This window comes from Mustela nigripes, chromosome 4 (assembly GCF_022355385.1).
Source record: "Mustela nigripes isolate SB6536 chromosome 4, MUSNIG.SB6536, whole genome shotgun sequence".
Lineage (NCBI taxonomy): Eukaryota > Metazoa > Chordata > Mammalia > Carnivora > Mustelidae > Mustela > Mustela nigripes.
The window spans coordinates 24,501,893-24,529,190 of record NC_081560.1 but is presented as its reverse complement, the minus strand read 5'-3'; the positions used below and the strand labels follow the sequence as shown (position 1 = coordinate 24,529,190).

At 38.9% G+C, this 27,298-nt stretch overlaps 1 protein-coding gene across 4 annotated transcripts in view; it reads right to left on the bottom strand.

Moving 5' to 3' along the window:
• GRM8 (glutamate metabotropic receptor 8) overlaps positions 1–27,298 on the bottom strand; it is a 737,764-nt gene that overhangs the window by 372,098 nt on the left and 338,368 nt on the right. For all 4 annotated transcript variants that reach the window (XM_059396474.1, XM_059396472.1, XM_059396471.1 and 1 more), the window contains exons 4-6: positions 22,506–22,641; positions 21,880–22,034; positions 20,689–20,826 (exon numbers count right to left, since the gene is read on the bottom strand). In XM_059396474.1, the coding sequence (XP_059252457.1) occupies positions 20,689–20,826; positions 21,880–22,034; positions 22,506–22,641 (429 nt within the window). The remainder of the gene's footprint in view (positions 1–20,688; positions 20,827–21,879; positions 22,035–22,505; positions 22,642–27,298) is intronic.

Here is a 27,298-nt window from a genome sequence, read left to right as displayed (position 1 = left end):
TTCCTTATCTTTAATATAGGAATAATGCTCCATTTATAGAATAATTCTGAATATTAAAATAAAAATGTATATAAAATATCTGGCACAATAAGCAATAAATAAATGGTAACTACTTACTGACTAAATGAAAATTACTCGGTATCATAAAACTGACTCATAAAACCTCTTATCATAAAAGAATGGGCCATCAAAGATAAGAATCAACGCATCCAAGTGGTCACCTTTGTAGCTCACCTCCCCCCATATCCCTTTTCCTTAAAAAATATGGCAGAACATCTTTAGAACTTGGCAGACAGACTATTTTATTTTACACTAGTGACTTGGATGCCATTTCTCTTCCTCCACTCAGTAACAGACGGTGCCCTGGACAGCAGTGACATCTGCAGCCCCAAGGGAGAAGGGTCAGCACAAATTTTAATTTTGCTTTTGGTTTGGGGCTTGAAGTACACAAACAGATTTTTTTTCTTCCCTGTCAGTTTGCATTTAGGTTTGTGTCTCACATTTTTAATGCTTTATGTATTTGGATTAACCCAGAAATTTATAGCTCCAAGTGTTTGCTTGCTTTGCTTTATGTCTCTAAATTAAACCTCCTTGATTTGAAAAAAAAGGCAAAGGAAAAGGTGAAAAAGTATTCTGGCTGTCATTTCTATATTGTTAAACATGTTAGAAGGGGTCATTCTGCTTTTTGAGCTTCTTCTCATTACAGATTCTTAACATTTGAATATCTTAAATAATAAGAAACAAGAATACTAGGGAGAGCCTATCAAAATCTGCGGTCAGTTTGACTCCACTAGAAAAAGGAACTTAAAAGCTGAGAGGAGAACAATTATAAAGATTATATGTCATGTTCACTGGAAAGGAATGAGATTCTGTACTGATTTCTGTTATGAGAGGGGTATAAATTTAAAAAAATAGGGGCACCTGGGTGGCTCAGTGGGTTAAAGCCTCTGCCTTCGGCTCAGGTCATGATCTCAGGGTCCTGGGATCGAGCCCCGCATCGGGCTCTCTGCTCAGCGGGGAGCCTGCTTCCTCCTCTCTCTGCCTGCCTCTCTGCCTACTTGTGGTTTCTGTCTGTCAAATAAATAAATTTAAAAAAAAAAACTTTAAAATTTAAAAAAAATAAATATGTAGAGAACTAAAGAAAAACTAAAGAAAAAGGGGGGAGAGAGAGGAAGGAAGGGAAGAAGGAAGGGAGGGAGACAAAGAGAGAAAGGAGGAAGGAAGGAGGAAAGGAAAGAAAGAAGAAAAAAAGGAAGTCTTTTCTTTTTTTTTTTTTTAAGATTTTATTTATTTATTTGACAGAGATCACAAGTAGGTAGAGGGGTAGAGGGTGGTAGGGGAAAAGGAGGAAGCAGGCTCCCTGCCTAGCAGAGGCTGGAGCCCAGAACCCTGAGATCATGACCCAGATCATGACCAGAGCTAAAGGCAGAGGCTTGACGCACTGAGCCACCCAGGCGCCCCAAGGTCAAGTGTCTGTAGTGGGAACGTTTGATCCTCCTGAGTGCAATTTTCAGGAGAATTTCTGTAATAGGAGACTTTCCTGATGTTTGAATGTTGTGGGTACATTTGGGACCATAAAAATTTCCTACTCTGGCATCCCACCGAGAAAAAGCATCTATCCCCAAGAATGCAAAATAGAATCCTCGTGACTGCAACACTATTCAACCTCAGTGGCATCTGTAGCTTCCCTGTGTCCTGGGGAGTCTTCAAAAGTCAAGGAGAACACGAAAGCCATGTCTGTAGGATAATTAGATCAAAAGAGACCTGAAGGCTGGCCTCAGGTAGCTATGTCTAATGGGAAATCAGTCACAGGACAGAAAAACTACAGTTAATGTCCAAATGTTCTCCTTGGTCAGGTAGGAACTGACTAGATAGAATCACGGACTCAAGGGTCATTCCAGATTGGCCTGAATCCAGAACACCACAACAAAACTAAAGAGGCTTCACAGACAAATAATTACACAGCTAATTTAGGTGTTTGGATTAGATAGATGATTCATAGTCCCCTTCATATTCTTAGACTTGATTATTCTAAGCTAGATCAACATTCTGAACTCACAATAGAATACTGAGCCTCACTTCAACGTGCAATGGGTAGAAGAAAATAAAACCATCTGGGCCTCCTCTTATTTTGATGTCAGAAAGACAAATAGAATAGTGTGCCTAAATCATTCAAACTACTAGGTCGCATTCGCAGCAATTCACTGTAAGATAAGGAGGTAAGTGGGATTTCGGGTCCTGAGTCCCTTCTCTGAGACAAATTACTTATTTCCATTGATTCGAGTTTCCTAATCTGAAAAAAAAAAAAGGATACCAGATAAATAATCTCTACTATTTCTTCCATCTCTACCAAAACAGTTGTTGCTTTTATACCGAGAAGGATAATTGCAGACCTGTATTCTGATGAGGTTGCATTTCAGGTGGATTTGCAGTAGCCAAATGAGTAGAAAAAACTCTAACACCAGCGAGAAGGAGGACTCAGCCAGAATCATACCAAGTTGAAGAAGCCAAGTCACAGAGACAAAAGAAATCCTTTAACCAAAAATAGCTCATGTCTGAAATTATGTTGATGTATTCCACACCTATTTGTTGGATATAGATCCAAAAACTTGTTTTAGAGATAGAAAGATTGATCTATAGAGAGATAATCAATAGAGAGATAGAAAGAGAAGACATTTTCCAACCATATTTTCTAAAAATAACCCCAGTAGTACAATATACATATACATATATATAAAATTATATATATACACAATACATATATTGCATGTATATATTTAATATTATATATATAAATATATAATGTTAATTTATATATATAAATATAATGAAAACATAAAATCAGATTAGAGACAATACAGATAGTTTAGTAAGAAAGAATCAAGGGTGAAAAAGAGTACTCAAATATATCTGCCATAAGATCCTACACAACAAGAAAGTAAGTGGTGATTTTTACTTTTAGCTCCCTAGAATTTAGTTAAAAATCATCATCCTCATGAGCACTAGTTACCAATATGATAGAAATCATTTACATATTAGGAATAAAACAAAAATACAAAATTGTGTTCAAACTGACTAAGTCAGGACATCTGGGTGGCTTAGTGGGTTAAACAACAGCCTTCAGCTCAGGTCATGATTCCAGGGTCCTGGGATTGAGCCCCAAGTCAGATTCCCTCCTCAGTGGGGAGCCTGGTTCTCCATCTCCCTCTGCCCCTACTCACCCCCCTAGCCCCACTCAGGTTCATTTATTCCAAAGAAATATAATCTTTAAAAAAAATTGTGTCATTTGGTAACATTTCCTTAAAAGATAGAGACATGGGGTCACTGTGCACAACCAAACACTGTTCCTTATCCTCATGGAGCTTACAGCTTAACAGGGAATGAATCAAACAAATAATCTATAAATAAAGAATAATAAAGTAATTATGCAAAAGTGAGTACCGTTCTCTATTAGCATCTAGTAAGGAGTTCTGACCTAATCAGACAGGTAAGACAAGTTAGGGGTCTTTGTGTCCTGATCCTGGAGTCTCACTCATCAGCAAACAGGTGAGAAAAGTATTTCTAAGAACAGAATGTCCTTCTGAATACCCAAAGTCCTGTACTATGGGCAGCTACTGACTATATACCTCTGTATCCAAAGCTCACTCTTGCTTTTCAACTGTCCTTCCTGAGAGTGAGCTCAAGATGTCATAAGCGATGAACCAACACCTCTGCACAAACCCCACATTATCCAACTCCTCCTTCAAATACAGCATCCCAGGGCGCCTGGGTGGCTCAGTGGGTTAAGCTGCTGCCTTTGGCTCAGGTCATGATCTCAGGATCCTGGGATCGAGTCCCGCATCGGGCTCTCTGCTCAACAGGGAGCCTGCTTCCCTCTCTCTCTCTCTGCCTGCCTCTCCATCTACTTGTGATCTCTCTCTGTCAAATAAATAAATAAAATCTTTAAAAACAAAACAAACAAACAAACAAAAAAACAAATACAGCATCCCAGTTTGAGTCCTTATCTATTAGTGATGATTATTGCAGCACAATTGGCTTTGCAGGGACCCCAGTGGGATTCATCACTCCTCCCCAGCATGTTCCTACAGTGACACGCTAGGTAGTTTAAAAGCCTAGTGAAGAACTGGATAAACTCAGAATTTCCTCGAGTTGAGATGCACACACAACATCCAACCACAAACTCAGTCCTAACTTCTAAAAATAGATGTTCCTCAAGAGGCAACCATCAACATGTAAAGGAGTACAAAATCAATCCAAGATTAGCCCCCCAATCTGACCCTGCTCCTTCCTGTTCTCTGTACCCTTAGAATGGCCAGGGGAATAGCCTAGCCATAACTATCTTAATCAGCACCTAAATGTCTTTGATAGACCTAGGAGATAGGGAGCAGAAGGAAAAGCCCAGGGGAGTCTTGCTATTTTCTGTAGCAGAGGATCACAGGACATTTAAGGATAGGAAACAGAATGAACCTAGCTTTAATAGAGAGATTCAGTTGAGATCATTTCATAAATACATCTGATTTAATTTTTCTTTTTTTTTTGTAAAATCTGTTTTTTTTTAAAGATTTTATTTATTTACTTGAGAGAGAGACAGTGAGAAAGAGCATGAACGAGGAGAAGGTCAGAGGGAGAAGCAGACTCCCCATGGAGCTGGGAGCCCAATGCGGGACTCGATCCCGGGACTCCAGGATCATGACCTGAGCCGAAGGCAGTCGTCCAACCAACTGAGCCACCCAGGCGTACCCTGATTTAATTTTTGATTTTTGAATACATTCACTAATTCAAGAATGATTTTAAACCCTCAGGAAGCAGGAGTGACATGGGGATGTTTGGGCATTTCTAGCCCATCTCTACCTTCAAATAAAACTTTTCTGAAATAAAATGAGGAAGCCCAATTTGTGTAATAACAAAGGCTCTTATCTGCACGTGAAGGCAGGTTTGGTTTTTTCCTTGGAAATATAAGCTTCTAAAGGGCAGGGGACTGCATTTTCTTATCCTTTGTGGCACTTGGCACAATATCATTTCTTTCAAGATGCCTTATAAATAGGGTGGGGTGATGATAATGGTACAATTTTCATCCTACCCTTTATAACCACAATTAACTCAGGTAACCCTGTGCAGGTACAATGATGTTCTGCTTTAGTTAAGCTGGTTAATTCCAAAGCAAGGTCTCTATCTTGAAGGCACAGCAGGTGTTGTAACACAGAGACATTGATGATAGGGTCATTCTGCTTATTCATATAAACTGAAAAGTTAAATCTAAGCTTTTGCACATTATTGACAAGAATTACATATACCCTTGTCATACCCATTGACTCATCTTGAGATCAACCAGTTAAGTGCTTAAACCAGCAAATGAAGAAAACAGGGAAGCAAAATTCCAGATAATTTTAGACCCCTTCTACCATTTTATACCTCTTTTTATACTACCTCTACAGTACAAATAGATTTCATTAATTTCTGAGCAGGCCACATGAATCCATTAATGCCTACAGAGTAAAAGCACAGTAACATAAATGAAAAGCCACTGAATTCAAACTTTTCAAAAAAATCTTCATAGTTCATTTATCTTATAGAGTCAAAATTTTGTTGCCCAAAATATGTATGTATGGAGAGTTCTTGAATATTCTTGAATAAGACCCCCGTCCTTAAGTTACTATAGTTCCTATGTAGCCAGCTTTCCAGGTAATAAAATATATAAAACATGAAGTTAAACGTGGATGTTTTCCTCGTGTTTCTTCTGAGTGGCAATGAATGAGTGTCCTAGAGCAGCAGAGAAAAGGGCCAAAAGAAGGGTAGGCGATATTTTCAAAGGATAGAGAAGCATCATTCTAGAATTGTGTCTCATTAAGGTGGACTCACTCAAGAGATGTGATGCTAAGAACCTGACGGATTAAGATGTGGTCCATCTGGGGGTGCCTGGGTGGCTCAGTGGGTTAAAGCCTCTGCCTTCAGCTCAGATCATGATCTCAGGGTCCTGGGATCGAGCCCCACATGGGGCTCTCTGCTCAGCGGGGAGCCCGCTTCATCCTCTCTCTCTGCCTGCCTCTCTGCCTACTTGTGATCTCTGTCTGTCAAATAAATAAATAAAATCTTAAAAAAAAATAAACAAACAAAAAAAGATGTGGTCCATCTGGGTCTCTTGAAAAGGAAGCTTTCACTCCAGACCCCGAAAGGAGGATGGGATATAACTGAAAATCAAACCAAGAAAGGCGGCTTTCTCAAGGAAAAAAAGTCAACTGAAGATAGATACCTAAGACTTAAGAAGTAAAACCTGTAACCAATTTATAACATTTTATAAGGACAGACTGAATAATGAGATTATGTGTTTGCCTAGAGATTTCCTTGATGTAAACCTACTCTTGAATTATACTTGCCGTGTGAAAGATAGTACTGAGCTGCCCAGAGAATCAACGGGCAAAGTTGCCTGAGTAAAGGGCTGTGGTCCTTGAGGAACACTGGAGCTCCTGTGTCATAATCAAGTTCACCAGTGACAGAACACACCATGTGTGTCTGCCTTTGAGAGGGAGAGGAGGGGCTGGTCATGAGGAAGAGTGTTGAATTTTTCCCCTCTTTTCACAAGTTGTAGTCACTGGTTATTTATATCAAAGGATTATCCTCCTCATGATCCTCACCTCTAATGATATCTGGGTCTTCCCAACTCTGTCTATACTTACCCCAAACACACACCAAAGTTATTAAGAGCTGGAAGAACAAATTGTTTGCCCATGCCCATAATCATCTGTCCTAAAAGGTCATTTAAACATTTAATCAAACCCAAGGCCCTTTGGGGAAGAATGTGAGTCATACGGCCAGCACAGCAGTCTGTAGTCCATTTTGTGTGTGTCTTAGGGAGGATGTAGATGGATCCCACAAAAAAATCAGTAGCAGGGACATTTTCTGCCAGTAGGCAGGGGAGAAAAAGCAAAGGAGTTTTCTGGAATATACAGAATTAAACCTTCGTACCAATTAATAAAAATCCTCAGGGAAGAATCCAGCCAGAATTCCCAGAATGTTGGCCATGTACTGACATGTAAACTAATGCTCCTAAAAAGAGGGCGTAGGTGGTCATCCTAAACTAATACGAATTATTTGTTTTTCTGCTACTGCAAATCAGCTACACCACTGCTCCCTTTCATTAGGTACAAATCCACAAAGGAGGGCTTTTGTTTCACAAAAGTAGCTCAGACAAATGACACTCCTCAGGGTGCTGAACCCAAAGCTGGCGACCAGCCCATTCTCTGCACTCCAGTCCGCTGGTACCTTTCACTTTCACAGCTATCAGCCTGCTTCAGACCTACACCCTCGCTCTGACTAGGGACAAAGAGAAGATCACGATGGAAATCCTTCTATGTGCTGCTAATAAGCCTATTTAGAGTCAATGAGAAAGCCTCATTTTCCACCAATAAAAGCCTTCACAAGTTCTACTGAATCAGTAAAACTGAAGTGTTTCTGTGCACTCCCTGTCCTCATTTTACATCAGTCAGAGAGGTGAAGCTCAGCAAAACATTGGATAAATGACCTCTAAGTTTCCTTCCTTCTCTAATGTCCCCTGATAATCTGTTGGCCAGTGGGATTTGAATTTTATTTAAAATTAACATGTATTCCGATGGATTCCCAAACCTTTCTTCAGTTTTAGATGATCTCAGTGTGGTCTGCTGAGTTGGCGTATTTGGAATCCTAGAACTCTCTTGGCAAAGAACTGAATATTGCTCCCATCTAACTGCTTAGCTAACATTGCCTATATCCTTTCTGAAAAAGATCTGGGTAGGAGACAGATGTAGAGCATATTCTCATCTCCCATCACAAGGCTAGGAAAAGCTTTGGCATTTCATGAGTCTGAACAAAAGGGAAATTCAAACCAGCATTTTAATGTCCTTAGTGAAAGATATTAATCATTTTCCCCAATGAAAATCTACAGTTCTAATCATTGATTACAGTGATGTAAGCAAATGAAACTTCGGCCAAAAGGTTCTGTACGGGTCAATGGTTTAATGGAAAGTAACACAGGGGTGAAATGATATCACTGTTGGTTAGAATACTATCTCCCTTCCCAGCAAATAGTCAACTATTTGGGACAACCATTGGGACAGTGGAAAGGTGCATAAAGACAAGAGTTTTCTAAAAACAGTACCAGTTACACAGGTAAGCTCAATGTTTTTGCTATCGAGCATTTGCTAACATAAGAAAGAACTAGAACAATAGGAATGGCCTTCGTAAAAGGCAGGTCCACTAATAACAGCCACCACTAGAGACAAGGATAGTCCTACCTAGAGACAAGAAAAATTCCTATCTAGAGACAGGAAAAATTACCATTAGCAATAATTTGAAGAGGTTAAATTACTTGTCCAAGATCACATAGCTAAGATGTAGTATTTGAGTGTCTACCAATGAAGCTGAGAATTCTACTAGACACAGACAATGTATTAAGAGAAACATCTACTTCCTCTTAGGTCTTATGATTTGGTTGATAAACTTGCAAGCACTTTGAACAGGTTTTCACTTACACTGCAAAGAAAAATGCTTAGCTAAATTACTGTCTGTCTGGGTGGTAAGCAGCACACCACCACCATCTGTAAAATAATATTTTTGTAGACAAGATGGCATGTTGCTTAAAGGAACTCAGAGGTGAATTATTTTGATAAATTAAGGAGCATTCTCATAGAAATATTAGTGAAATAGGGCTGAAAAGCTATATATCATTTTAATTTTAATAAATCAAATCATATTTTATAGTCACTGACTGGGAAGTCAGTATTTAAAAAACCTGTGGTGAATCCATTTAATATAAACAATTTGTCTGTATTACAAATATTAACCTCCTTATTTTAGAATTTTAATTTTTTTCATATCTTCTTAAAATGAGGCATGTTCATGTCATGTTAAATAAATCATTTTCACTTATTGATAATGCATTATATTTGTTAGGATGCTTTCAGCTGCAAATAATAGAAGATGCAATACAAAACGGCTTTGAAATTGCGAGGATTTATTATTATCTCATATATCTCATATCCACAAGAGTGGAAGGGCATTCCAGGGCTGGTTAATTTAGAAGTTCACAGATGTCAGCAGTGACTGAGTTTCTTTCTATTTTTCTATATTGCTATCGTCAACGTGATTTTCCTGCTGCAGGTCCAGGCACCAATTGTAGATATAACAATAACCACAACAAAAAGACTTCCCTCCCTACACTTCCTTAAAGGTCCTGGAAGACTTTCCCCGCTATCTCCTTATCAGAACTGTATTACAAGTTACCCTTTCAACCAAACACTGACAAGCAGCATAGGATCACCATAACAGGAGCAGACCAATCAAAATTAACTGGGCTACATGGAGTATATATTAAAACAAAATTGTTGCTCTATAGGTCTGTCAGCCTAGACCTCTACTCTCTGATGTTACAGAGACTAGCTACAGGAGGCTATTTACATTTAAATGTAAACCAAATAAAATTAAATGAAATGTAAAATTCAGTATTTTAGTTGGATGAGCCACATTTCAAGTGACCAATAGCCATATGTGGCCAGTAGTTGCCCCACTAGACAACACAGATAGAGAAAACTGTTCCCATCACAGAAAGATCTACTGGATAGTGCTGGCCTACAAGAAGGGGAAAGTGCTCTTGTATAAGCAAGCAACAGTACCTGCTGTACTCCCTATGCAGCAAGCAATAAAATTTATGCATACTATCTCCTCTCATCTTCCCCAGTATTATTATCAGATGCCTGTCTGCATGCTGGGTTGCTAGCTAAGGATGGAGAAACTGACTTAATTAGAAGCACCTTGAACTCACTCACACACCTGCAGGAATGGCATGGGTAAAGTCGGGATCACAGAACTCTTTCCATTTGTCATCTCTGTTCTGTCTGCATGTCAATATCAGAACAACACCAATTCCTCAGGGGGAAAAATTTGACCATCTCCCCAGCTTCACATCTCACAGCACTGCCTCCTCTCACCCCCAAGAGGGACTGATCTTCCTCCTTCAGTTCCAGCTCCAAATAACCATTGGAAGGACTCTGATGGTCCAGCTTGGGTCAAGCACCAAGACTTAAACCAATCAGTTGTAGCTCCAGAGACACTGGGGAAAGAATTAGGGTTGTAGATCAGAGGTAGTTCCTTAGCGGGTCCACCCATAGAGATAGAGGACAATTCCCAGAAAAACTGGCATTTCAGGGTCATCTCTTTTAGCATTCCCTAAAAGCCAAGTCCTTTGACCTCTGTCTTGGGCTTCTCCAATTTGCTTTCCACTTAACTTTCTGTGTGTATTCCACCCATTTTTATTTATAGGCTACTGAGTCCCAACTGTCTCACTATAGCAACGTCTCTTTTCTCAGCTTTGGACTCACATAATCAACTATTTCAATATCTTTTATGTTGTCTACTTCTCTCTATCCCCAGTGCAGTGTGGCCATCATAACCTGGGCCATTCTCATTTCTGGAGGAATTACTGTAATATCTAACTGGTCTCCTTTCCTTTCCCTATGCCACACCAGCATTATGCTATAACAAGAATAATATTTCTGAAATGGAAATCCAATTATGTCACTGATCTGCTTAAAACCTTTTAGTGGCTGTTCACTGCCTTTCAAAACAAACTTCAACTCCCTCATGAACCATATAAAATCTTGCTTGGTTGGTCCCTTGCCTATCCTTCTCTCTTACAGTTTTCTCACTCTCCATTCTACCACAGCCATATTGAACTTGTCAGTTCTTCAAGCCACCATCCTTTCTTTTGTCTGCTGGCCTTTGTGCTTCCTATATTTGAAATAACCTTCCTACTGATCACCTCCTCATCTTGTCTAAATTCCACTTATGTTCTAATCTCAAATTAATGACACCACTCTTCTCCTTTACCCTACATTAGGTCTCCCTGATAGACACTCCCATTCACGAACAACAACACGGGTCATTGCAGAGTCATGACTCAATTATTTCTCTTCTCAATTAAACTATAAGCCCCATGAGGGCAAAGACCATTTCTGTTATTCACTAACATGTCCTTGACATCTAATAGACAGTGCCTGACAAAAAGAAGATAATAAATAAGCTAAACTGAATTCATTCTTCATTCCACAAATACCTCAAGGATGCCCTATTTGTGGCAGATACCATCTTCTGCACCGGGATGCAAAAGAGAAAAAAACAAAGTCCTTGCCTTCATGGAGCCTGTGTTCTTGTGGGGAAAGAAAACCAACAATATACTAACAAATTAATAAGCATGATTAAATTGAATAAATGAAGATATTCTCAACTGGTATTTTCCATCATGTTTTCCAAATTATCTTTTCAATATTCTTTTACCTTATTGGTAGTAATATGGATATACAATACTTTCCTACACCCAGATAATATAAATGTAGCTTTTGTAAATACACTATAGAGTTATGGCATTTATAATCAGAAAACCAAATATTCTAATTAGAATTTGAATGATGGATACAAGCCTATATGTGTTTCTAGAACCTTATTCTCATCTCTCTATTAGCAGCATAGTCTGGAATTTAGAGAGATAACCTACCAGAAGAGTTAATTTTATTCTTATATTATGACAAAGACCTTTTTTAAATATAGCCATTTGTATTGAGCTTTTCGTTTCATCAAAAATACATAAAAATTAATTCTAACAATTAAAATATTCGTCAGCTAAATGTGTGCCAAACTAGCCCCATGCATCTTGTCTGAATGATCAGAATGGAGAGCAAGACCATCGCTTTTGACAAATTAACTAATTTAACAAATGTTTGATGCTAAGCATATTCTAAGTGCTGAGGATACAGGCCCTGCGTACTAAAGAGTCACAAACCAATCACTTAATGTTTGTATTGTCTTTTTTTATAACATATAAGCTCCTTGAGGAGAGGGAGGGAGAAGTTTGGTATGACACAGTTTCAACAAACGACACAAGTAACCAAAAATAAGACTCTCCAGGAAGTTTTCTCAATGAGCCTTAGTAAACTCTGATCACACCTCATTTTATGCCTCTTTTGTCTTAATGTATCCAATTCATTATTCAACTACATAGTTCTTCTTGTTTGGATGTGTTCTTAAGAGTTTATGGTAAATCTCTTTTATTTCAACAAGTCACAGTAGCCACAAGATTCCCTCAAATCCCATGGGTTTAAAGGAATCCCAAGATAAAGCTTTTTTTTTTTTTTAAGATTTTATTTATTTATTTGACAGAGAGAGAGACAGTAAGAGAGGGAACAGAAGCAGGGGGAGTGGGAGAGGGAGTAATAGGCTTCCTGCGCTAACCCAGCACCCTGGGATCATGACCTGAGCCTAAGGCAGATGCTTAACTACTGAGCACCCAGGCGCTCTCCCAAGATAAAGTTTCTTAGAAAATATTCCTTTTGTAATACAAATAATCAGTCCCTTGTATGCCTTGTATGTAACTGTTTTGTACTCTTTTTGGGGAGTAGGGGGAGAGAAACCAAATTCTCCTAATGTTGAGCCATTTGTATATTCTTTCTTTCTTTTTTTGTTTTGATGAATTGGTTCCTTCAGTTGAGGTTAATAATCATTGAGAGAAAGACAGCTTCTTCTAATATTTTCTGAGCTTTTTCTCCCCCTCACCATCTTCACTGACCCAAGTCTTACTGTAACATTTCAAATCATGGGTTCTCGAAAGTGCTTAACTGTCACTCGAATGTCTATATTTCCTTTTCTATTCTTAGCCCTTCAGTGTAATATTCCAGAGACTGTGTTCACCCATATTTGTGTGACTCCCAAACAATCAAGCTCATGTCAGAGTCCACTGTATGCTTTGCAGAAAGGGTTTCCTAGACTTCTAAATTCATTTTGTCTCTGTAGCATAGGTGTTTCTCTGTTTTTAAGTTATTCCTTGAAAAATGGAGAGTTTATGGATCCTTGAAGTTCATTCTAATCAGAGGGTATTTCTTCTGCTTCTACAGTTGTAGCAGTATTAGTGCTTCCCAGACCACAAGCATCCATATGACCTCCTTAGTAGTCAAGGAGGGTCAGAAAGAGGGGATACTTAAAATTCGGTGGCCATTGGGGAAACATTTAAGATACTCTACCAGGAAAATATAGTGGAATGGATCTGTACAACTCAGATCCTTGCTGGCAAAGGCCTTCTGAGCAGGAAAAGACCAAGTGCCAAATGATTTCAGTCCTACCATCACCTTCAGGCGGCTATAAGGCTTTGAACGACACACTTAAACCACTTAAGCCACCTCAGTTTCCTTTTCTGTAAAATGAAAGAATGAAGCCAAATGATCTCTAGGAACCTTTGCAACTCCTTTACTCTATGTACACTTATGGCTGATGGTATAATTTCTAAGTTTTCAGAGTACTCTTGGTTACTGACATGGCAAACTTTGTAATCTATTTTGCAGATTTTGAAGATACAGGTGCATCTGTGTACATTTCTTTAAATTTAGTAATTAAGCTCCCCACTTCCAAATTTCCTAATGAGGGCACACACACACCCCTGTAACTTTATACTTTATAACTGATCTAAAAACTTATTGAAGATTGTATATACAACATAGACTTTTGATTATAAATTTTTACACTTGACAATTTAAAACCTTATTTAAATGATCTTTTGTAAAATACCTTGGGTTTATCAGTAATCTTCAGCATATTTGAATATTTATTCTGCTAATTGAACATCAGGTGCTTTTGCTACCTCTATAAACTAAATGTAATATCACCTGTTACTCAAAGTGTGGCCCAGAGCCCACTGGTATCCACATCACCCGAGACTTGTTAGAAATGCAGAATGCCTCACCCCAGACCTATGAATTTTAACCAGATGCTCAGGTAATTCATCTGCATACAAAAGTTCTAGAAGTGTTATTATACTTTATAGTGCTTCTTGAACTGATTTAAAATAAGTGAGTTTTTTCTATAAGGGAATGAATAAATGAGAAAATTAATTTAGCAAAGTGAATTGCTATAACTCAGTATGCTACTGAACTTAGATTTATAAAAACTTACAGTTGATAAGCTCTCCTATTTTTTAAAAATACAGTTTTAGGTCTACTTTTATAAAGAGCAGGAGGGTGGGAAATAGGTAAAAAGTATATTCTGTCTAAGACCCACTCACAAATGCGACATGTATAGTTGAAAATCAATATGAAGAATATTAAAATGCCTATTTTCTATAGGATTAGGTAACAACCCAACATGTTACTTGTTTTATTTCATAGCTGATTTTAAAATGCCATAATGCTTCGCTCTTATACGGTAAGCATTATGAAGAGAAAAAAGTATTTTCCAACTATGTGGTAACACTCTGAAATAAGTAAATAATAAAATAAAATGAGGATATAAAAGTCAAGGATAAATTTAAATAAAACAGACCGAGAGATCCTAGTTGCTTCTCTGAGACTATGTGAATTTTCAACAATTCACTTAATCTTCCTGGGTTCCTGTTTCTTCATCTAGAAAATGAGAGAATGATCTTGATTTTACATCCAAGCTCTGAAATTCTGAAATCTAGTATTTCTGAAATCAATGTCTATTTTGCCATCTATTGAAATTCAATATGGAATCTCAGAAGTGGCATAAATAAGTCATTCTGGGGTTGCTGCTATTTTACTCACTAAGAACAGCAGCATCTGGGCTAACAACCACCCACGGTGCTAATATAAGGACACCGTCCCCCAGAGGTTTACTCTAGGCAAGGGGCAAGGAGCATTTAAGAATGGCAGAACATATTTTAGCATTTTCCCGTATTTTAGCACAGGGAAAGTTATCTTAGTTTCCCTTCATCCTGAGTCACCAAATCAAATTGTCTAAATCTATCCCTATTGCTAACTACCCAACTCACTCACGTGGTCTCCATGAGTCCTGGGTGAATGGGTAAAAGCTTCCACCTTCCACAGCCTCCCAAACCAAGAGAGGACTGTGGAGAGGTAGTTACACCTGAAAAGTCACCTAGTTAGTTATTCTGGCCCTAGATAATAAATTGGCAGGCCTTTCAGGGAGCTAATTATTGAGCCTGCTATTTGGTTCACTGACAAAATTGCTTGTTTGTGGGAAGAAACATATCTGTGCATTGCTTTTTCCATTACCACTATTTCTATCATCATAAATAAGAATCAATAGGCCATTTCAAGTAGCATATGCTCACCACCATTTAGCATCAGAGTGTCAGCCATATGCAGGCTAAGCAGCAGTGCTCTAACCTCCTGGCTAAGGATTAAAACCCAACAGACAAGGAAGGCACTTCAAATGCTGTAGGTAAGACAGGGCACATGCGTGTGAGCAAAGGGCAAGAGTGGTCGGTTCTTTGTCTCTGTATCTGTAGCACAGTGTTTGGCATAAGGGAGGTCATCCAAAACGAATAAACAAGTAAATCATGATGAATGCATGGATGACTGAGGCAAGGGGAGGTTTTAAGATGCTCTATGGGGCCGACTGAATCCATTGGGTTGGTCAGGGATGTTGTTTTGATAAGGGCACAGAGAGCTCTTCACAATTCACAATGAAGAAATGAAGTCCAGGACACAGCATGAGCCGAGAGGGAGTCTGCCTCTGGGGAGCATAGACCTAGGATGACTTCCCACATACTCCAGGCCTGTAATACTCACTATCAGGTCTCACCACAGAAGGTGAGAAATCAGAATGACAGCCATAAAAAAGTCAAGCAAGACCTCAAAAGAAAAGCTCTCCACCACCGATGATATTCTTCCTGGACAAAACAACGGCAGATTAGGGACTGATGGGACAAAGTATAGGAAAAAGACACAACAAGGCAGTGAAGAGGAGCTCAGGCAGAAGCCCGAGTGGGGAAAGGGGTCTGTGAAAAATGTGCAAGGAGAGGGAGAGGTGATAAAAATCCACCATTCTCGGGGAGGGGCTGCTGTGGGTGTCTGGGTTGTGAGGAGTGGAGAGGCATGAAGACTGGGAGTGGAACAAGGGAGGGACGGTGAAAAGAGAGAGGGGTCAGATAAATGTCTAAAAAATAACACCCATCACCACTGATAACAAGCACAAAAGAATCCTTTTTTCTTCTGGAGAGAGACAAAGGGAATTTTAAGTAGGATTAAGTAGTAGTAGCTTTCAGAACTCAGCAGCTCTCAGAAGCAATAATAACTACATAAATAGCTAAGTGGATGGTAGGAATTGTTTCACTTTGGAATTTGGCCAGCATATCAAAGTTAACAGTAATATCACATCTTTTTGAAAGCTTTCCTGAGATTCTAGGGGGGAAAATCATCTCAGAAAACTGTTAGCACCAAGTTAATTTTAGGAAGAGGGTGCTCCTCACTGCTTGAAGACATTTCTACCTCCGGAAAATGGGTAAGACAGAAGCCCTCCCCTGCTGGGAAACACTCTATTATCCATGTAAATACATTGCCAGTATTGCTCCCAATGGAAGCAAATAATTATGTTCACAGATTATCATTGCCCAGTGTAAGATTTTACTCAGAACATAACTCACAAATGATACCCTAAATGCAGCAAAAAGGCCCCTGTTGATATCCTTTCTCACACAGTTCCCTAACTTTTTGACACACTGTGGATGGTTAAACATGAACTCTGTAAGGGCCCAATTTTGAAACATGCATATCTGTATGCATTCATTTCTGCATTGGATGGAATTAGACAAATTGGAAATATAAATAATTTTCAGAGGCGCCCAGTTGGTTCAGTGGGTTGAGCCTCTGCCTCATGCTCAGGTCATGATCTCAGGGTCCTGGAATCGAGCCCCGCATCGGGCTCTCTGCTCAGCGGGGAGCCTGCTCCCCGCCACCACCTCCTACTTGTGATATATATCTCTCTCTGTCAAATAAATAAATAAAATCTTAAAAAAGATAATTTTCAAACCCTGGACACCCCTACTCATGAATATCCATAGGTTTTCCTTCTTAAGTACATTGACCACTCATGTGATAAGATCACGTTTCCTCCCCAAAAACAGAGATGAAGACTGAGCGTTGATGGTAACACACATCTTCTCTCAACATCTGGAAATATTCATGTGTTACTGTTGAAAAAAAAATAAGTTTTGGGGTGTCCAGGTGGCTCAGTCAGTTGAATGTCCGACTCTTGTTTTGCCTCAGGTCATGATCTCAGGGTTGTGAGATGGAACCCCCAAAGCAGGCTCTGCACTCATTGGGGAATCTGCTTCTTTCTCCCTTTCCCTCCTCCCTCTACTCCTCCCCCTGCTTGCATGCATGCACACCCCCCCCCCCTTCTCAAAGAAATAAATATATCTAAAAACAAATTAAGCTAGAACATTGCCTCATTTATTTCTTTTCTACCCAGACACAAGTTATTTCAGTATCACTCACAATGGAATTTGCCTAAAAATCTGTTTACTAATCCCATTCCCTAAGGGTGCACTTGCCCTAGCACTTAGAGTAAACACCATTTTCATCACACTAGAAATAGTTCTAACTGGAGAGACTTTTCTATTTGTTAGCAACACCCAAATCAATTGAAGGACCCTGCAGCAGACATGCCACCAACTCTGGACTGTACCATAACCCAGGTCAGAACTACGCTCGAAATAAGTATCAGCATACACCATCCACAGACGCTGAAAGGACATCGACATATATCAACATTTTTTTTAAAAAAAACAGGAGTTTAGAGAAAATAAGAGTTTAGATTCCAAAAACAGTCTATTAAAAATTATGATTATTTAATAACTAATTTCCTACCAACTTTATATAGACATAGAGAGAATGGTAGACTCTCATTCTTACGGTCTAAACAACAGTGGGCCGTGAACATGAGTACACAATCAAATAGTAACTCTCAGAAGTCAGAACTAAGTCCAATGTAAAATATATCTGAGTGAAAGCATGGAAGTTATTCCATAAACTCCCCTTTCACATCCTTCTATAAACCGGACCCTCTTTATTTTCCATTATTCCTTAACATGCACCCTTTTTCCAATATGTTCACCCCTTTCCTGTGCTTCCCATGTCTCCATGCCATGTCCTACTCTGTGCCTTTGCCCTGCTGGCCTACCTTTTCCTTCATCTTGGATGCTCTTTCTCAAATCTTTCTTATCAAACACTTATCTCTTCCATGAAGTTTTGAATTTCATAACTGGAACTTACAGTTATATATTTCTGAAGAAATATCTATGCCCAAATCAAGCTTTTAATTATAGGATTTTCCCCCCTCTACTTCTGTACAGTTCTGTGTGTATCTTTTTCCCCCAACTGAATCATATTATTTCAAGGTAACATCTCCCTTTTAATGCCTCTCCCTAAAGTATCTGTCAAGATCCTAACCCACAGCTAATTTCTCTTTCTCTATCTACTCCTTCTGCATATTATATTTCTCTGAAAACATGCTCAAGTGTGCCCTATTCTGAAGAAAATTTCTGTAACCTGGCTTCTTTCTCAAGTTTCTCACCAGACCTTTTTTTTTTTCTTTGCCAGACTTTTTAAAAAGCATTCTTTCCCCCATTTCCTCTCTTCTGGCTGTATCTCAGCCCCTCACAATCTGAGTGTGTCACACTTCACATCGGTCAGCCAGGCCTCTCAGCAGCACTAACATGCATGACATTTTTTCTTCGACTCACTGAGATGGCACTCCTCACCATGCTCACTGGCTTTTCCTGGATCCTCCCCTAGAATCTTCCCTCAGCTCTGCTCCAACTCCTTTGGCAATTGCATCTCTGCCCTGGTCCTTAATTTCCAGGACTCCATCTGACAAGCAAGAGCTCGTATTTTTAGTGCTGGATTCTCTGTGGGGTCCCAGACCTTATGCTGCCACCTGCTGGGCAGTTTCATGGGGCCACCTCAAAACCAAATTCAAGTCTCTCCCTTCCGTATCTACCCTTCATTCTGTCTTCTCTGCTAACTAATGACATCACCCTTTTCCTAGGCCTAGCTGGTAGAGAGTTCACGTTCGGAGCCTCCATCTCTTAACCCCACACCAGTGTTCGTCACCATGCACTATCAATGCAACTTCCCAGGACTTCTTTCCTCTGTGTTCTGTCCGGACCTGCGCATCCTTCTACAGGCTACGACTGTCCATCACCAGGACTAGCAGAAGGGCTGACTGACCTTTCTCCTTTTTTCTCTCCTGACCTCCAGCCCTTCTCACACCTCTGCCAGGGGAATCTGCTTGAAAACAGGTACCTGAGCAATGTCCTAGATCCAAAGCCTTGAGGTAGGATAAAGCCTAACCCCCAGCCCTGCCCTAGCACTCAAGTTTCTAGACATAACTTGAAGACCTTGCATGATGTGACCCCATCCTATCTCTTTAGCCTCGTTGGCCATCACTCTTCCTCTCACTTACTACCCTCCCTCCCTCACTCCAGCCACCTTGTTCCTCCCCACCCCCCATCACCAGTGGCTTCAACAATGGAGACTTGCCCTAGATCCTGGGATAGTTTGCCATCATATCTTCATGTGGCTGATAACATCTTACCATTCAGGTCTCATCTCAAACATCACCTGCTTGGAGAAGCATTCTGTGACTACACAACCTACTGGTCACCCTCCGGGCCAATACCACCTGCTCAGCTTTTCACATTCATCCCCTTGTATTTCCCGGAAGCACACCTTAGCATCTGGAAGTCTCTGTTCATTTATCTACTTCCTTATTTAGTGCCTGTCTCCTCACACTGGAGTGTAAGGCCCGTGAGCACAGACTTCCTCTCCGTTCCAGTTCCTGGAAGGGTGCCTGGCACACAGGAAGCCTGAAGTTAGACCCCTCCACAGTATGTTACCCATTTTTCACACCCCCTCCTTACTCTGTGTATATGTCTGCTCTAGAATTGATCATATTATACCTTCTATTGAGCAGCTATTTCCAAAGGGAGTGATTAGAGGGATTACAGGGAAAGGAGAATCTATCAAAATATGGGTCTGAGGGGTAGACAAGAGAGGGGTATATGGTTATAAAAGGCTCATTCAAGTTTTGTAGTATTCAGTATAGAAGATTTATGTCTCTTTGTTAAAATTATCCCTGGTGTTTTATGTTTGTTGATCTTGCTATTAACAGGATTCTTTAAATTTCATTTTCCACATGTTAGTTTCTATAAAAGAAACCATAGAGAGAGAGATACATAGAGATATATATAGTTAAAAATGTTTTTTATATTGACCTTTGTCTATGCTTTTGCTAAAGTGAGTACTTAACTCTAATTTTTAAAATTCCATACATGGTTTTATGTACATCATCATGTTATCTGAAAATTTAAAAATGTTTCATTCTTACATTCAAAATATGTACATTTAATATCACTATTATTTTTAAGCACATGATATAGAAGATAAAGCATCAAAAAATCATAGCTGCAAGAGCTATGCAGGACATGGGGGATAATTGTACTATAGGGGCCATGGGTTGATAGAGTGAAAAAAAGAGACTCTCACTTATCATGTATTACGATCATCAACCTCACTACATGTTAGGTACCTGGAGACCAGTATCATTTTTTGCTGGTTTGTCTATATCTAACCAAACCTATTAAGGTTTTCTATACATAGCAGAAACTCAAAAAATGTTTTTAAATAGAATTCAAATAGCCCAGTGTTGGGCACATTGCATGGGGTCAAGAAATACATGTCAACTCTAAGAACCAATGAGTACACACAGGTTTGCTGAATGATCAGCGTATGCTCAACCCTGATGAGAAACTAGTAAGAGAGGTAAAGAAATAGATCATTATCCATCCCAAAAAACTTCATTTCTCAGGTAATAATAAAACAAATGCACCAAGGAAAACATTTCAGTGGTTACCTGTGCATTTCTTTATATGACTGTTCCTCTTTCCATGTGATCCTAACTTGCATCCAAAATTCTCCTCCCAAAATTCTGCAAACCACACATTTCTTCGATTATTGGCAAGAGTTCGGCTTCTAAAATAGCGATCAAACCCTATTTTAGGGAAGAAAGTTATGATTTTAGTATTCTTTCAAAAGTAAAACCAAATACTGTCAAAGCTTTTGAATGGAAATTAAGTTATGTTGTGATCATTGCATGAGGGAAAAGAAAAGAAAAAAAAGTATTAACAAATGGGAGGAACCAGTAGCCCAGAAATCAGTCTTCCCATATGGTAAAGGCCAAGGGTAATCAGTGGACAATATTATCACCCTTGCTGTTCACCATTTTGGCACCTGGCTCAACAGATGAACGGAAGAGGAGAGCCTGTTGTTATCCTCGAAACTCCCCCACTCCTCTACATCACAGCCGCCAGCAACCTTCTGCTATATATTCAGAACCAACTCACACTTTTCTCATTCTTCTCTCTGTCTCCTGGTGGAATCAATTCTCCAGGTTTCTATGCTTCTACTTCACTCAAAATGTATCTGTCCTATCTTTTCCATTTTCAGCTAATCCAATAAACTAATCAGTGTTAATGTAATATTATGGGGTCAGGGGTAATGGGCCAAAGTATCAGCCTGCTCAGGGGACCACCTCATGGAAGGGAGACCAGCTAGAACTAATGCCTTCTCCAGAAGACAATGGGGAAGGTAGGCATTTCAGTTACTGCTAAGACCATTGGAAAGGCTATCTGCGAGACAGTCTTCCTTTCAGGGAGGCTCTGTATCTTTGCTCTTGCATTAATATACCCATAAGATCAGCCCAGCAGGTCTCCATTTTTTATAAAGCAGCTCTCTCACAATGACAGCACTGTACCCATCATCTGTGCCGTAGAAATATTCAAGGTTAGGAGGCAACATCGTGGAAATGGCTAAAAACAACACTAACTCCCTTTTTTTAAGAAAAAAATTCTAATGGGTACTCTTTTTTAATGAAAAGTAATGCTTGGTTAAAGAGTTACTGTCTTGGTAATTCTACCATCAGAATTAAAAATTCTATCCAGAGTCATCAACAATGGGTGCATTTCATCCTATGGTGATACACTGGTTTTGCCTTTGAGCTTTGATTCAGTTGGAATGAAACAAAGTTTCTATGGCTTGTACTTACCATCAATTGATGCTCTTTTGGGCAAAATCGTCACAGCCCCTTCTGCAATCTCCTCTTGTTGATAAACAGGTGCTATTTTGGATCCCCAACTATCTGAGCCAATCCAGAGAAAATGACCACTTTGGTTTAATTTCTTTGCTGCTTCCAGTATCCTCCTGCAGGAATAAAAAGAAATAAAACATACCATATTTATCAAGAAACACTATACTTAGGAATGATACAAGACCTGTTATATCAAATTATATGCACTCAGTAAGTCACTGTTAAACTAACTAGTCAATCACTAACTGCTTGAATTTCATCATTTCTAAAGGAAACATCCTGGAGACTTTAACTCCAGCACCTGTTAATCAGCCTCATCCTTAACCTCATTCACATCATTCTGGCTATCATCCTTATTTGTCTCATTTCTTTCACTCCTCAGGTTTTACTCTCTAGCCATTTCAGACTTAGAAACTAGAAGGCTGTTGTGTCTCTGCAGCAGAAGGAAGGTAGTCTGTAATTGCATGAATGTTGCAGTTCCTGTGAAATTTCATAAGATTGTACATTGAATATGACATATGTTTTTTTAAAAAAAATGTGTGTTGCAAATGTGATCCTACACCAGGAAGAAAGTTAATCAGCACCTGATGTCATCTTCATTGGCAAACATAATCACTGCCCGTGCATTAGGTGTTTCTAGCAGGCGTTTGATAATTTTTTCAAATTCTCCAGGTCTTGGTTCACGTGGGATTTTCTGTGATTGAGCAATGCAAACACCACCTATTTAAAAAAGAAAGAGAGAGAGTGTGACTCAGAAAAGGCACTTATTTAATTAACCAACTTAATGAGGTTAGCTGCTTTATAAAAACATATGATTCAAAGTATATTGAATTTCAAAACATGTCATTCTCATCTATTGAAAGTAATCCTGTTTGTTCACATTAAATATATATCAAATAAATGACATCAATCATTTAATCATACATCAGAGTTGTTGTTTTATTTTCCAAGTTTCAATACTAGTTTTGTGGATAACTATAATAAAAACCAAAGGATACAAAATGTGTAATGAGAGTCAAGGGAGTACAAAAAAGAATGGCAATTTTGATTCATTTGATGTACATGGAAAAACAAGTGCCTGGATTAATAAAATGAGTATGTCTTAGAGATGAGACCACTTATTAAGTAAAAAGATCCTTTTCCTACTTTTATTAGTAGACCTCCTTTAAAGTTAATTTCATTTTATAGCTCATAGTATTTATTACAGAAAGATTTTTATGTATCAGCAAAATGGTGTGTTATGAGACAAGTGGTATTTGAGACTATCTAAGACACAGGCAAGTCCCAAAGATTTGAACCCTCCGCTGATATTATGTCTCCATTGAGTAAACCAAAATGGCAGAAACCCCATCCCATTATCATACCAAAAAAAAAAAAAAAAAAAGAAAGAAAAGAAACAAAGGGAGAGAGAAAGAAGAAAGGCAGGAAGGAAGGTAGGTAGGTAGGTAGGTAGGAAGGAAGGAAGAGAGAGCTAGAAAGAAAGAAATGAACTCTTTCTTTGGCTTCTCCTTCTAAGGCCATGAGAAAACAAAGAGAAAGTTTAGAAAAGATCTCTGCCACCTATCAAGGTTCCTCAATCTCAGTGGAATAGAAAGAGAACATATTCTAATATTAGAATAAAAAGGAATATTAGCAATATGTTTCAGTTCCATTATGGCTTAAATGGGTTTTTTTTTTTTGAGTCAGATGAAAATTACATCACCATTTATAAATTGCCGCAGTGAGCAAAGGCTTTTTACTTCCAACCAATTGCCAAATACATTCAGTCACCCAAATATTACTAGGTTCCATTATATGTTATATATTGGGCTGGACACTGGGAATACACAGTCTAATTCAGGAGTTACCATCTAGTCTGGGAGACAGGCATCCCAATAAATTATAATAGAATATGTGGTAAATTTTAGAATAAAGAGGATATACCTACACAATGGGAACACAAAGGAAGGAGTAACTCAGGTGCTTAAGAGCGCCAAATTTTAAAGAGCAAATATGCATCCATCTAGGGACAAAAATGGGACATTTCTGGTAGAGGCCAAGGTATGAATCATGTTTGATTATGGCCTATGGTTAAGACTGGTTGGGGCTGAAGTTGAAAAGAATGGCCAGGCCCAGCTTGAGAAGGACTTTGTTAGACATGCCAAACAATTTGTACCTTATCTTGAAAACAATGGGAATACATTAAAAGTTTGTACGTAGGAGAATTACATGAGTTTTATGAAATAGGAAGAAACCTCAGGTAGCCAAATAAAGAAGAAATGTCTGGTAGCCAAACAATGGGTGTCCAATGTGTTGTGATCAGACTTGCCACGTGTGGCAATAATGTACAATAACAGTGCTAGCATACTGAAGGTCATATCTTTCATAAGTTAGAGCATCGTCAAAGTTATTCCTACAATAAGCAATATTCTTACTAACCATTTTAGGGGGTGGGAATTGCCCATAATCCACAGACAGAGCCTACAAATATGCCACTAGTAGTTGTGATGATTGATTCATTCTTTCATTAAATATGTATTACATGCCCACTATCTGCCAGATACTGCACAGGGGCTGTGGATGCAATGGTGAATAAAACAGACACTGACTCCACCTTCAGAGTTCAGAAATGTTGTAGGTGAAATAGGCTTAACACAGAACAAAACACCAAATATAAGTATATAATTTTAAATTATGGCAAGTCCCATGAGGAAGAGCAAGGGCATTCAATTTACATGGAGGAGTGTTCAAGAAAAGTCTCCCTAAAGTGGTGTTGGGGTCAGAAAGAAGAGAGAATGGGTGAAGGCAGCATGAGAAAGGGCAGGAAAGAGCAGGGCAGGAACAAGTCAGCAGAGCTAATGAGTGAGAGGGAGAGAAGTGTGAGACAAAGATGAGAGGCAGATGGGGGCCAGATCAAGCACGGCGTGTGCAGGTCCTGTGGAAGATTATGAATAATTAAAGTGCTTAACTGCCTCACTCAATGTTTCTATCTCCTCACTCTTTCAAGGAGCCCACAGAAAGACGTTTCATCTGTGAACGTCTGTGAAAGAAAAATGGAGGCGGGTGCCTGTTGCACAGGACAACCTGGAGTGAAAGGACGGAAGGCACTGAGGTCCATGAGGAGGTTATTGGAAGAGGCACTAAGGATGCCTGAGACAATGTGACTAGGGCTGGTTCCAGTGAAGGAACCACTGGAGCTGTTAGAATTTGAGTTAGAATCAGAGAAGCTTCGTACTATTTTCTTCTGGCTTTATTGAGGTAGGAGTTACAAATAAAAATTCTGTATATTTAGGCTGCACTGATTTCATCCAAGTAGTAAGGTAACGGGAAACCACTAAGCATGTCACTAAGATTTTGGCTTTTGTGACCAGGTTGTGTGACGTCACCGTTACACAAGTAAGCACCACAGGTGGGTGCACAGGCATGTAGAGGAGAAAAGAAGGATTTTTGATTCAGGACAAGTTGTCCTTGAAGAACCCATGCAACATCAAACTGAAGAAGCTGATCTGGAGCTAAAGAAAGAGACAGAAAATGTAATAACAGTTCTGTCAGGTGCTGATGTAGTCGGTAGTTGAAGGGTTGGGAGTGAACAAATCACTCAGAGGGAAAATCACACACACACACACACACACACACACACACACACACACACATATACACATATATAAATATAAAATTAAATTAACATATAATTATATATATATATATATATATTTAAATTTTATTTCTTTGTGAGAGGAGAGGGACAAGCAGACTCCCCACTGAGCAGAGAGCCCAACATGGGCCTCCGTCCCAGGACCCTGGAATCATGACGTAAGCTGAAGTCAGATGCTTAACTGACTGAGCCACCCAGGTGCCCCCACCAAAGAGAAGAAAAGGTGAATGACGGAGCTCTGAAAAACTACAAGCTTTGGAGAGGGGGCTTACAAATGCGAACAGAAAGAAACAACACATATTTTGAAAAGAAAACATTTGAGACAAAGACTAGTGGTAAGTTGAGAACTACATAATGTTTTTAAAAATCAAAAAACTGATGAGTAGAAGCATTAGGTAACTGTAGAAATGTGAGAACAAAACCGTAACACTCTCGGGAACAATAGCTATTTTAAAATATGACTGCCCTTTTAATTAAATTGCTGTGATTACTTAAGCATCCAATTAAAGATATGTAATATCCTAAGTATCATTCAGAGATTACTACTGACTCCATAGCTGAAAGAAATGAAGGCTGAAAAAATTTTATTATGATTATTTCAGATGAGATAAACAGGCAATCCAGACATAGTGTAGTCTGAATTCACTGATTTATTCATTCACTACAGATCTATCAAACTTTAAGCTGAGTTAGTTAGGTTGGATTATCACAGGCTCTAAATCCATTTCATATCTTTTATGCCTATGCCTCATACTTGTCAGCTTGGTCAATTTGTGTTTTCCTGGAAAAAGGGACTACACAATTAATTTATTTCAGCTGAACAAATATGGAGATCCTGTTCCTTATGGCATCTTGTTGTTTGATGCCTTATGGATAGTTTGTTAAACTGTGGACTGTATTACTTCTCAAATGATTAGAACTAGAAGATTTAGCCCTGAAACTCATTCACACTTTGTATCTTCACATCCGTCAAAAAGTCCAACAGTTAATCCATTCCCAAGCACTCATGGTCTACTATGTTTCAGGAGCTATAGACATTCAAAGATTGCCTATCTTCAGCATCTTGTAATATAATTGAATGCCAAGATGTACACATAAGAATAGCCAGATGATAATGCAAAATTATCTAATGATGAAAGATGATTGCATAGGAAATATCAAAATGCAGTAATAAATGTCATCACCCCACCCCCGAAATGGTCTTATGATTTCAAAAGAAGTCATTATATACTGTTAGGGTTTGGTAAAAACATCAGTGAAATTTAGTCAAACATTCATTTTTCATCAAAGATACTTATACCTACAATGCCTATAGTACCTTTCCTACATTATATAATGTTTTCAATTTTAAATATCTCTGACTTGATTTAGACTCCTGGCATGAGCAGGAGGAAGAGGAGTTGCCCTCCATCACAGAATATGTCTATTGTTCTATTGTCCACATCTCAACCTGAGTGTTGACTGTATGCAATTCAAGGGACACCGACTTTCCTGTTCTGTCAGCTTCCCAGTTCTGTAAGAAATAATTTCTAAAGCTTAGCACTTTCCTAAAGTGTAGGAAAAGAATGTTACATGGAGGAATTTATAACTGGCTGCTTTCTGGAATTTGCTGTCTGATCTCCTTGCTTGTATAAGTTTTTTTTTCTTTTGATTATTTAATAATAATTGGAAGATCATTCACAGAACTGAACACTTTATGTACATTCCACAACACAGAAGACCACTCATTTTCAGTCTCATTCA